This window comes from Ambystoma mexicanum, chromosome 11, assembly GCF_040938575.1.
Source record: "Ambystoma mexicanum isolate Mex_15411 chromosome 11, UKY_AmexF1_1, whole genome shotgun sequence".
In the NCBI taxonomy this organism is placed as follows: Eukaryota; Metazoa; Chordata; class Amphibia; order Caudata; family Ambystomatidae; genus Ambystoma; species Ambystoma mexicanum.
In genome coordinates this window covers 556110030-556122180 of record NC_090934.1, presented here as the reverse complement: position 1 = coordinate 556122180, position 12151 = coordinate 556110030, and the positions used below count along the sequence as shown (strand labels likewise).

General features: G+C 42.5%; 1 protein-coding gene across 1 annotated transcript in view; it reads right to left on the bottom strand.

The window, feature by feature from the left end:
• ABTB2 (ankyrin repeat and BTB domain containing 2) overlaps positions 1 to 12151 on the bottom strand; it is a 608178-nt gene that overhangs the window by 237760 nt on the left and 358267 nt on the right. Inside the window, exon 2 of the mRNA XM_069623381.1 lies at positions 11625 to 11771. Coding sequence (XP_069479482.1) covers positions 11625 to 11771 — 147 coding nt within the window. The remainder of the gene's footprint in view (positions 1 to 11624; positions 11772 to 12151) is intronic.

Below are 12151 nucleotides of genomic sequence, written 5' to 3'. Positions count from 1 at the left end.
GTCATCAGAGATCAAGAGGCTTGTGATGTCACTTCCACCACCCCAGGCATTTTGGTGAGATGACGTCCCTGCCTTTTCCCCCACACTGCCGAACTTGTAACGGGGCCTAGTATCTCTTTCCTTGGCCATCGGCTTCTGTGGTCAAATGACAAGGGTGCTGTTGATTTAAGCCAGGGATGTATGCTTGTAAGCACTGCGATGTACTGAGCTAGGTTTGTGATCAATCCACACCCAAAATTAAATAATAAAATAAAAATGGGCTGCTATAGATCTCCCAGTGCTGGCATTAAGGGTGTGTGTCCAGGGCACTTTAGGTGAGTCAGAGTGAAGCTCTTGACTACTTACCAGTGACTGTTGCAAGCGTCAATGCATTTCCATCCGCTTTATGAATTTGTTTTGCTTTTTGTCCCTCTGATGTTTATTTGGTAATGGTTGGATGTTTTTGCCTTGCTCTTCTCTCCATCCGTTTGCACCACCGCAAGTTCCATACTTGAGCCCTTCTTCCTTGTCGGAGAGCCAGAGTGTCGTAAGCTGTAACCACAGTGGTCTTGTGGGCTTCCATTATTGTATTGCTAGACGGAACCTGGGAAGAGGCAAACCCCAGAAGTACAGTCAAATGCGTCAGTTTGGGTTGAGGTTTTTCCTGCATTGCAATAAGCAAGAGGTTAACTTAGGTTTTTGTACTGGCCTTTGTGAATTGTAATCTCCAAGAGAAACTATAGAATTGAACACCCCAAATAATAGAAGACACAAGTTAATTTTGTCAGTGAGGTTTTTTGGAAGGTGGCAACTCACAAATGCCAATTCATGTGTGGGTTCAGCCATATAGTGGGCGCATACTACCTTTTACAACAAAGTCTGTTTACAGTTTGGAATTCTGTATTAGTCGGTACATCCACCCAATAAGGGTGAGTATGTTTGTGAAAGTTACATCAGAATGTAATATAGCCCAGAACGTATGGGGTTAACATTTTAATCTCAGGACTTTGAGGAGGCTAAGGAACAGCCACATTTCCAATGCCTGCATGTTCATGGAAGATACCGTTTGCCATGTGAGGCCCATATCATAGCAGAATTAGCTGGTGGCGTGTGGTTGGCGTCTGTCTGTCATGTCAAGCAATGTTAATCGGTATCTGTATACATTATCGAGAAAAAAAACGAACGGCAGAAAACGCGGAATATGGCATTGGGAAAAAAAAACAAATTCCAAAAATGACGATCAAGGGGAGCAGGGGGGTGTCCCCTGCTCCCCTTGATTGACATTCCGGGTCTTCGGAGGTTGTGGGGGTGTCCCTGCTTCCATAAAAAGGAAAGCCGGGGACAAGATAAAAAAAAAAGGAAAGGACTCTGCGGCGCCGGTTCCCTCCATCCATGTGCGTGAAGGGACCTGGTGTCGCAGAGGGATTGTGGTGGCGGTGGCACACTTCGCTGTGTGCTGCCAGAAGGTACGTAATGGGGTGTGGGGGGAGCAGGTTGTCCGAAATGTCCATTGGAGATAAAACTGAAAGCTATTTTCTAAAAAAATTACTTTCGATTTTTTTCTCCCGCGGTCATTTCGGATTTGTACAAATCATGGTAAACCATGTAAATCCATAAGGAAAAAAACAGACAAAGACCCAGTAAGTGACATCCGGAACAGATTTAGTTTATCGTAGCATTGTACAATGATGGCGACCACACTTTGACCTTTATTTACCTTTTCTACACACCTCCATGGAGGCATGATATGCTTGCGCGGACCTGGCGGGCAGACCGGCACCCGCGAGCAGAGCATGTCGGATACACCGGCACCATTCTGAATGGTGACAGTGCATCCGACCTCCCCATTCCCATTGAGCCCAATGGGGCTCAAATGGGAATGGGGAGTAAAGGTTTCCGGGCCCCTGGTAATGGGGAAATACAGGACCCGCCAGGGTTGTAATGGCCCTGTATTTCCCCATTTCCAGGGGCTGGAAAAATTTGCAAGTTTGGCAGCAGCCTGCCGGTTTTACCGGCAAAGCTACCGCCAAACTTGTAACGAGGCCCAGTGTGTAAAATTGGCAGAGAACTCCATTCTCTATTAAGAATAGTCTTCTGTGTGTAGTTAGGGTGCGTGCAAAGCATGTTTGCCCATTGGGTGGCCATTGCATAACGGACAGGAGAGGACCTGTCTACCATGAAATGTAGGATTCTATTTGAGGTAGAAAGAGTTTTCGTTCCAAGAAATGGTGCAGTACGGAGTCTATATTCTGCCTCTATTATGTTCTTAATATGATTTGTTTTCTGTTGCCAAATAATTAAATTCCTGACTTTAGGAGATATGGATGCTGAGCACTGACTTGGAACGCGTTTCTTCTCAGGTACCCTGATGTACAGGAGGAGGTGGGGTTCCTTGGCCCCCTCAATCTGCTTAGTGTAAATGAACCTGTGGAAGAGAACCCTTGACATTTACCCCGCTTGGCGGTTCCTGCGATACCATCTGCCACAATCCCCTCTTCTATCGCTATCCACAAACAGCTGACAGTACTGGGTGATGGTGGTGTCCCTTGCTTCATCAGTCTGGTTGGCGGATATGGTGGGGTGGGACACACTCATAAGGTTTACATCCCCCTTGTGATGGCCTGTTTTGGAGCATACTGCGCGATCCTACGATTAATCTAACATATGGATCTTAGGAACCTAGGGGAAGTCTGGGCAAAATGGACGGTCCTCTGACCTCAATGGCAAACATGTCCAGAGGAAGTAGTGATGAAGCAGTGGACCGCATCATGGAATATCCAACTATATCGGACGCTACATCAAGGGGGTAGTTGATATGATCCACGTTACAACTTCAACTGGTTTCATCTTCTCCTGCATTAAAATAAGTCGTCCTCAAAGAATGGAAAGACGGGTGCCTGGTTCTTTTCAGGGCATCTGGCTAACTCATTCTCTCAATAGAACTTTACGCATACGCACGAGGTCATGGGATGATGCTATGGTGATGATGCCATCATTCCTCGCCATACCATGGTGCTCTTCCGACACAGCCAGCCCCCTCTTTTTACTGGGCCTGTGTGGCACAAGGGGGTGGGCTCACTAGCCTTCCCGGAGCTCCGGCCGTCGCGCCAGAGTTCCTTCACCTGGGCATGCGTGGACTGCATGGCCGAGGACTTTGCTTCACCCGGGCTGCAATGAGGGAGCGTCTGGGACTTAGGGCCTCATTACACAGTAGGCGGTAAGGGTTTACCGGTACCAGTATTTTACCGGTACCGGTAAACCCTTACCGCCTTACTACGAGGTCCCTTTGCGGGATGGAGAATTTAACGCCTGCTTTTTGCAGGCGTTAAAAACCAACCCGCAAAGGGACCAGGGAGCTAATTACGGTACCGCAATTTGCGGTGCCGTAATTAGCACCTTCCCCATTCCCATTATGCCCTGCGGGGCAAAAATGGGAATAGGGAAGGGCAATGGGGGAAGGGGGAATTACCGCCCCACCAACCTTGGAATAGGGCGGTAATTCCCCTTTCCACCAAGGCGGGGCCGTTATTTTACCGGCATGGACCAAGGTGCTAAGAGCACCTTGGTCCACCGCCGTCCGTGTAATGAGGCCCTTAATTTTCACCACCCCACCGAAGAGGTGGGCTGGACTTATACAGCCTCCTTCCTCTCTTGGGCCACACCTGGCATAGGTGGCCCGGGATAATTTTTGTTCTTCAGGGTTTACCCTATCTGGCCACGGGGCAGGCGGATAGTGGGCATGGTCGGGTCACCCGGTTCAGGCTGCCCTATGCACTTAGCACAGACTGAGCAGCTCTCATCTTTGCTCCAGACCACCCCACACATGAAGTGTGGGCACTTTTCTTAGAATGGGCCCAGCTGATCTGGCCCCTGGATGGGCTAATAGCCCTCACAGCCCCCTGTGTGTCTGAGCGTCTCTGAGACATTTAAAACATATTTTTTTTCCTCTTGGTTGAAAGGTGCTCGAAGTCACGGGGCCCCAGGGAGCCACTTGTCCATGTGGCTTCTTTCTTTCTCTCTTCCAACGGTCTCCTTTACAATCTTTAACCTCCCTGCTCAGTCCATTCTTGGGAAGGGGAGCTCCGCCCTTTATCTTTTTTTTCTCATTCTTTTTCAGATTCCATTCACTGGAGCTGGAGTGAGAGGAGTGCTGTGGGATCCAATTGACTGAAGCGCTGGCTAGAATCCTGTTTTTCCCTACAAGCAAAGCTCTGCTCAGTCCCTGATTGCCAAGCCCGGAGATTTCCAAAAGTAAGTAGATTGTCCAACAAAAGTTCAGCCTGGGGATCTATTTAATTAACCCATTCCCTTTCATTGGTGGGTTATTTTCCATTAGTGGGTGGCGGGGGGCAAACTGTGTAGATCCTTATCATATTTGACTGAATATTAATGTAATTAATTCCCCTTTGGCAAAACATCACAGGGGATTTTTGTTAACATTCGAAATTAACAAAGCTCGTTTCCAGTGTACGCTGAAAACTATAGACTGTAATGTACTTGGGTAATACGATTTTTTTATGTTGACCCGACTTCTTTTAAACTGTCTACATCCACCCACACAGGCCTTTAAGTGAAGGGGGTCTGAAAACCCAAAATTCCAAATCATCCCCCTTTTTCTGTCCAACATCCCACAACGTGCTGGAAGGATAGCTCAGGGACAACGTGTTTGTCTTGGAAGCAAGACAATGCATAGCGACACAGGTTCAAATCCCAGTTCTGCGCTTAATAACTGGTCTTTGTTATTAAGCGTGTTATGAAAGAACAATTCATTAATTAACACAGGCCTTTAAGTGAATGTGGGTCTGAAAATCCAAAATTATCCCCATTTTTCTGTCCAACATCCCCAGCACGGGCCATTAAGAGAGGAGGGTCTGAAAAACAAACTTCTAAACTGTCCCGCCTCCGTAGACCTGACCTTTGAATAGAAGGGTGATGCATGTAATTGATGCTTGGGTTTTTGGTGCTGGGAGGAGGAGTGCTCTGCAAACGTGAGACCTCATGTATCCAACACTGAACATGTGATGTATGTCTTGCTTTAAAGTCACCCTGTGTTTATTTTGAAACAAAATATTGGGTGAAATAATAATTGCCATATGCATTCTTACAAATCTGTAAACCAAACTGCTAGCATTTTTTAAGCACGCAGGAAAATAGAAATTGCACAGCACTGCAAATGTAAATTGATTTTGTTAATTGACCAGTGTTGATTATTCCTTCAATTGAAATCCGCATAAAGTATTGTGATTTGTTTTTTCCAAACCAAATTGTGTGATGTATTTATGTCAAAAGAAGTTTAATTGTGAGCCACAGAGAAGGTGGTGTGTGTAGTTTTAGTGCGGTCTTCATTACCAATAATTTAAATAAATATAAATATATTTTCGGTACACCGGCCCAGTTCTTTGCTCATTGGTGGTACAGGGAGAGGTAGCCAAGCAGCATGATATCAGTCTGCAATGGGGCTGAACAAAGAATCCTTTAAACAGTTTGTTTTGTGACTTCTTGATTGGGGAGGGAAGGAACTCCCCCTGTTGAGTGTGGCCTCTGAATAAACCGTTACATCACTGACTTCTGTCTGTCCATTGCACACACAGCATTTGCAAGGGCAATGCCAGGGGTACCAAAGGAGAAACAGCTGCTAACCCTGACTACAACTAAAATACATCTCTGCTTGTACCCAGCTCCCCCAAACTTCTATCAGATTAAGAAATCCAAAACACGAGTTGACCCCAAATGGAAGCCAGTAGGAAGGGCGGGCTTCAATCAGTTGGGAACCTCACCATCGAAATCGACCCTCACCTGTAATTGTCTGCAGGGCAATCTAGCTACCCTATTTCTGGAACAGGGTTTTTGTGGACCTTCTGTGGACTATCGTGTACATGTGTTTGTAGCTTTTGAAAAAAGCCAACCTTTTGAATAACAACCATATCAAGCTCAGAGTCAGCATACCCCATTCAACATTGAGTGGGTAACAACACCTACTTTCAGGATTATATGGACGGGTTTGGGATTAGTAAATGTATACCCTTAAAAGAAGATGCCACTTAAAATAATGTATTACACCATGTCCTTTTTTAGTTGTGGACCATCTATAAAGATTGGCGCCAGCATGAGAAAAAAGATTAGAATAGAAAATAGATGTGGTCTTGGCTCTTTTTCTGACATTGGAGGGATATATACGCTAGTACCATAACAAGTAGTAAAACCTCTGTGGTGTGAAGTTATTTAAGACAGCATTGACAGCCTGCAAAACAGCTGGATGAAAGGCAAAGGTCTAGTTTATGTACATCTTTGTCACATTGACATGATATAGAACAGCCATTTCTTCTTTGAAAGTAACCTGTCTGAGAAGTAATGGTTAATTGCACCTATCCAGCAGGTAGTGTAATTAAAACTGCTCAACGAATTGTGCCTTCATTCATTTGATTCCTAGGCAATGGTGCATCCCAGCACACAGGGCTGAATGGAAGCGCTTGGCCAGTCTTATTTTTAGTTTGGGGTTGCAACACCTATAATCTGGAACGATTGCATTACGGTACAGATAGGGAGAAATGGCATGTGAGGAGAGGCACACAGTTTGTAGGTGTTGTTTGGTTATTTTCCCACCCATTGGCTGCCCATAGCCATGCTAATCCCTATGACCATTCCCACCAAGTTCCTGCCCCTGACCGCCCAAAACACCTCCTCATGGGAACTCTTTGAGCTCACTTTAAAGGATCGAAATTCCGAGTATGCCCTAAAAGAGATATTTGGTTCTCTGGTAGAGCAGAAATGGCATCTCTCGAATTGGTGACACAAAGAGTAACAGGAACTGAGTCTCATTTTGAGAAGAAATTGAGAGATTTTCTGGAATCTTACAGTTAATGTTATCAATTATTGGCATTGATCTCCACTGAAATTATTATTTGCATTCGATTCCACTGCAAAGGCGCTATTGTTCTCAAGCAGCTAGCTAATACATTTCATTCGCACAGGGGTAGCTCCTTAATTGATTGTATGTGTGTCAACATAGATTCTGCATATATGTTTGCTGATTCTCAGCTTATTAGATCTCCCAAAGAGTGACCACAATCATGTGTTGTGTTATTAATGTTTGAAACTATCTTACCTAGAGTGAAATACGTGCCTGACGACAACAAAGATCAGACCCTATAGAATTAATATGATCAAGGTAATAGTAATTCGACCATGTATCTCACCTTCCCATACACTGAACATTTGCTAGGGAAAGATATTTTGAATGATCGATTTATCGTTCTTTATGAAGGGATGTTTCAGAAAGTGGTTGAAACATTCTCAAAGCAAGGTTGTGTTGGATGTAAGGGAAATTATAGAGACAATAGTGAATGGTATGATAGAGAAAGGCACATAGCAACAAAGCATGAATGTATGGAACTAAATAGCCATAGCCCAGATTGAGCAATTATTACGGACTGTAAAGCTAGATATAAACTATTATTGGCCAAAAACATATCGTTTTGAGAGGGGTATTTAAGAATCTCTACGGTTGGCCTTAAGAGCAAATGATCAGAAAACATTCAGGAGGATTAATGTAATGCACAAGGTAAAGATAATTGGAAAAACCCCAAAAATGAGATTTCTGCTTCTGATTTGCATCCTTATACAGCGATACTCCTATTATGGCAATCCAAGATCACCAATTGGTGGAGATGATACCGCTTGAGGTAGGCATTTATCAGATTGAAGATGTGTGGGTTAGTTTTGCACCATCTTAAGTATCTAAACCTATCATGAAAATTAAGAATGGGAAGGGTTCCGGCATCGAATGAGTTCCCCTCAAATATTCACAAATTAGAGACATTCATTTGGGTGTGTATTTTAGCTACGTTATTTAACTGGGTGGCTGAAAATGGTAGAACCCACAGTTCTTGGCAAAATGCTGGTATTATCAACATTTTTATGGAAGGTTGCACCAAGGCTCCAAGTGTTATTGTTTAATTTAAGTTATTGATTGCTTGCTAAGGTTTTTGGTAAAGTTAATGCAAGACGACTTTAAGAGTGGATAATGACAGGGAGTTGATATCTCCCTGTCAGTTAGGTTTTAAGAGAGCAATGCATGCTAGGGAATAATGTTTGACTCTATCGCCTTATTTTTAAAAGTTGTCACGTTAATAGGGGGGCGTTGATCACCTTTGTTGACTAAAGCAAAACATTTGACTTTGTTGTAAGATCTAAACTCTGGCCACTGCTCCAAGATGCAGGGATTCCTCTTGGGCTTCTTCCATGTATTATAGCCCATTCCAGGTGAATAGAGCATCTGTGAGATTTGGAATTCATGAGCAGCATACAAATATGTATTGTCTGATGTTCATTAGGTATGTTACATCCTGGTTACAGTTATTAAGGAGGCTTAACCGCTTTTTTTCCTAGTTACACATTTTCGAATATACTTCTCCTTTTAGGCCCGTGCTTGCTTTTGGAATTATCGTGTGACCACTCTTGGAATTATTGGACCAATAAGCGGTTTCACCCGTTTTACCGAGATACATCATTCATTATTCATTTGGAAGGTAACCTCTATCGCGCACTATATATGGTAATTATATTTCTTTTTTTACTTCAATTTCCGGCACAGATGAGCATTTCTCATTAACCCAAATTGTAAACTTGTCCATAATCTCATTCAGTGACATCCTTAGAGACAACTCAGGTCGGCATCACTCAAACGACTCTCATTAGGATCATTTGAGTAGGTTTACAAACTCACAATCTTATTGTAACAGACATTGTTCTGTTTATATAATGGAACACCATTAACATGTTTTAATTAGAAACTTGATTGTTGTCTCAAAACACTCTGAAACAGTGAAAACACTGGAATCTAATTATGATACTGATATTTTTTCTCAGGGATGATACCTGATAAGTCTAATTTGTGTACATATCATGTAAAATAATGTGAACTGAGTGTATTACTTTGATTATAATATTGTACACCGTTGTCTCCTTTCTCTAAAGAGTTCGCGCTGGCCATTTGAAGAAGAGGAAAGTATCCTCGAAACGCGTCACCGAATAAAACTGACTATTTTTTCTTAATTCTTTATGTACACCATGATGCCGTATTGTCTTTTCTCTGTAAACAAAAAACTTTCTTTTGGTATTCAATCACATTCTCTATTAAAAGCTAATTTTGTATAAAAAAACAATTTTTGTGTAACATCTTGTTATTTCGTTTGATTTTGTACAACACATTATTATATTCCTTGACTAATTACAGTATTGGATATGTATCCAAAAAATTGAAAGTGTGCAGGGGACGGGAGGATTCCTAGGTAGAATCTTCTTTCTTTCATTGAATAAGGGGGGTAGACAGGGATGCACCTATTCACCTCTGTTTTATTCCATTTATTTAAGTGGTTTGGAAGATACACTATTGGAGACTATGCTTGACATATGTACAGCTCAAGTCAGAAAGGTGTCACTTCTATTATTTGTACATGATTTGTGGATGATGACGCTTGCTAGCTTAGAGAGAGATGGCAATTAGTAGACTCCTTAATTCCCTAGAGGTCTTTTGTGTGAGCATGGTCTAGACATCAACATACATACGTCCACAATGTTGATTCCAAGGTCTACAAAACAACCTAAAATGAGGTTTAAGGTTAAAGGCTCCATGTGAGAGGTTGTACATTGTTTTGTTTATTTTGTCATCGGCTTTTCATCCATTGTAAATTTGGCAGCTCAGAAAAACTCAGTCCTTAAACCGAATGAAGCAATTCACTGGAGCAATCATCTCCAGTTATGGTACATTGGGAAATTACCATCCACCCCTATTTTGACCATACATAAAACAAAGTTATGTCCCAGGTTTTATATGGAGCTGAGTTTGGGGTGTGAGCATAGGTGTTTTTTAATACTGTTCAAAACACTTGTGTAAAGACATTGTTCATGGTTAGCCCTTTGGTTTAAACGTTTTTGTTGCATTTTGAAACAAAAATTGATTTTGAGAGCAATAAGGTCATATAATCTGCTTCAATTGCATGGTTAATTCACTGAAGTATCTTTTCACACATTTTAGGTAAAGTAGAGTGGCTTATGTCACCCTTATCTAGTCCAGCAGTCCACAAAAAGGATGAAAAATGTATTCTCAAGGCTATTGTTCGTCTTGATGGTTGGGAAAAGCATTGGGAAATAAATGTATAACATATTCTATGTCATTTTACAGGACTTTGGCAGGTGTATATAGTCTTCCAGTTGATCTGGATTTCATTCCTATATTCAGACAGAGGTCTTTGATTACAAAGTTTCGGTTTAATGAGGCTTGGAAAATGTAAGCCATTTTTCACTTTTTTGCACATGGTGTTCCAGTTTAAGAAATCCATGAATTACTCTCGTGTTTATGACACATAATTTTAATTATGGAGAGTATGTGAGATATTTAGCTAACTTGAAGGACAGTGCACCTTTGGCCAATTTAGCACTTTATTTTAAATGCACTTGAAGTTTAAGGAGGAAAGAAATTAGATGATGTAAATATGTTTTTTCTTGTTTAAAATCTGTATTTACTGAATTTATATAATTTGTCTACTTTTTTTGTAACTTTCATGGGATTGATTCCTGAGTTTTAGTCAATCAAACACGATTATTCTCATAAAGTTGCCCAAATGTATTAATTGATGTGTTGCCTCGTGACTAACCTGTGCTATGTCTTTTTCACACATTATATGTATTTTTATGTTGTTGTTTTACCAAGCAAAGTCTACAAAAGTTTGATTTACTTTAAAATGTAAGATTGAATATGCTTATAGAGACATCTTATAATGACCTCCCAAAATACTTATTTAAAAAACTAGGACTTCAACCCAAAATGGGAACATTTCAATGTATGTTTTTGAGAATCACAGTTGTGGGGAGCTAATATGTGCGTCTGAATGGACTATGTTAATGGATACGTGAAGGTTACAAACACGCACCAGGCTAAATATCCGGCAAAATAGATTTACCAGTGATGTCTTTCCCCCACTTGCATCTCTCTTCTGTTGCCAAAGATTCACCACGATTTCTTTAATTTCTTTCTTTCCTTTCTATACGAACTCCATTTTGTGGGATGAGTAGAATTGTGGAGAATCGGGCTCTTGACTACCAAACATGTACTTGCAGCTGTAATTAGATAAATTAGGAATGTGCTCTGTTCTTTGAAGCTAGAGTTTGTTTTTTCAAGTTGACTCTATTGTACTGCTGCTCTTCTTGCCTGTTCAAATGTAAAGAATTAAATATTTAAAAAAATGGTTCGGTGGTTATAAAGCTAATGGAATGACCAAATACTGTCCTGTTTCTGTACCATCTCTATGGACACCGTCCATTGGCGAGGCAGGTTTTGATGGCAGATGTGGTGGGACTGGCTCCTTGTGGGTCAATGTTCAACACCGTTTCACTACTTTATAGCATAGGCCCATTGTGATCTGAGAGGAGTTCTAGGCGGGTGACCCCCACGTCCACCAGCTAGCTCCACCACTGCCCTTGTCTGGTCAGTGGGTCAGATACTGCCCAGTGGTCTCTCCCTACTTTGCCCCGCCGTCTCTTCCTCAGTAGGTCTGCCACACTTACTACCTTCACTCTGGGCCATCCTACCCTTCCAGTCACATTCTACGGCCAAAGCCCATCGTCCCGGAACAGTTATCACTCACTTAGCTCCGAGATGCTTCCCACGCATGTCGCCAGAAGAGACTGCTCCAGAGTGCGCAGCTCCAGCTGAGCATAGGCGTCCGCTCGCTCGTCTTTGCACAGCGACCCGTCGTTGTAAGGGCTGAAGTAAGCAGGCAGAGAGAGCACACCTGAGGAAGGAAACAAAGAGGGCCATGAGATATGATCTGATATGGCATTTAAAACACGCCTATACACAAATGTTTCAAGGCGCAACGAGGCAAGAGAGGGGGACAGAGGGAAGACAGAGACAACGATCTAACTAGGTCAGGTGAAATTGAGATCACGCAAGTGCAGGGGCAGTATAAAGGGGAAAAGTGCTGGGGGAAGGGGGAGGGGTCAGTACAATACATGAGATCAACAGTAGAAAATATAGAATAAATAGAAAGCCATAGGTGAAGGGTGTGGCCAGCTGGTGGCAAGTGAAAGGGTAAGTGCAGACATCAGGTGTGAAGTGCAGGTACTGGATTGTAGGGATACAGAAACAGTCCACAAGTGCGGAGGTTGCCAG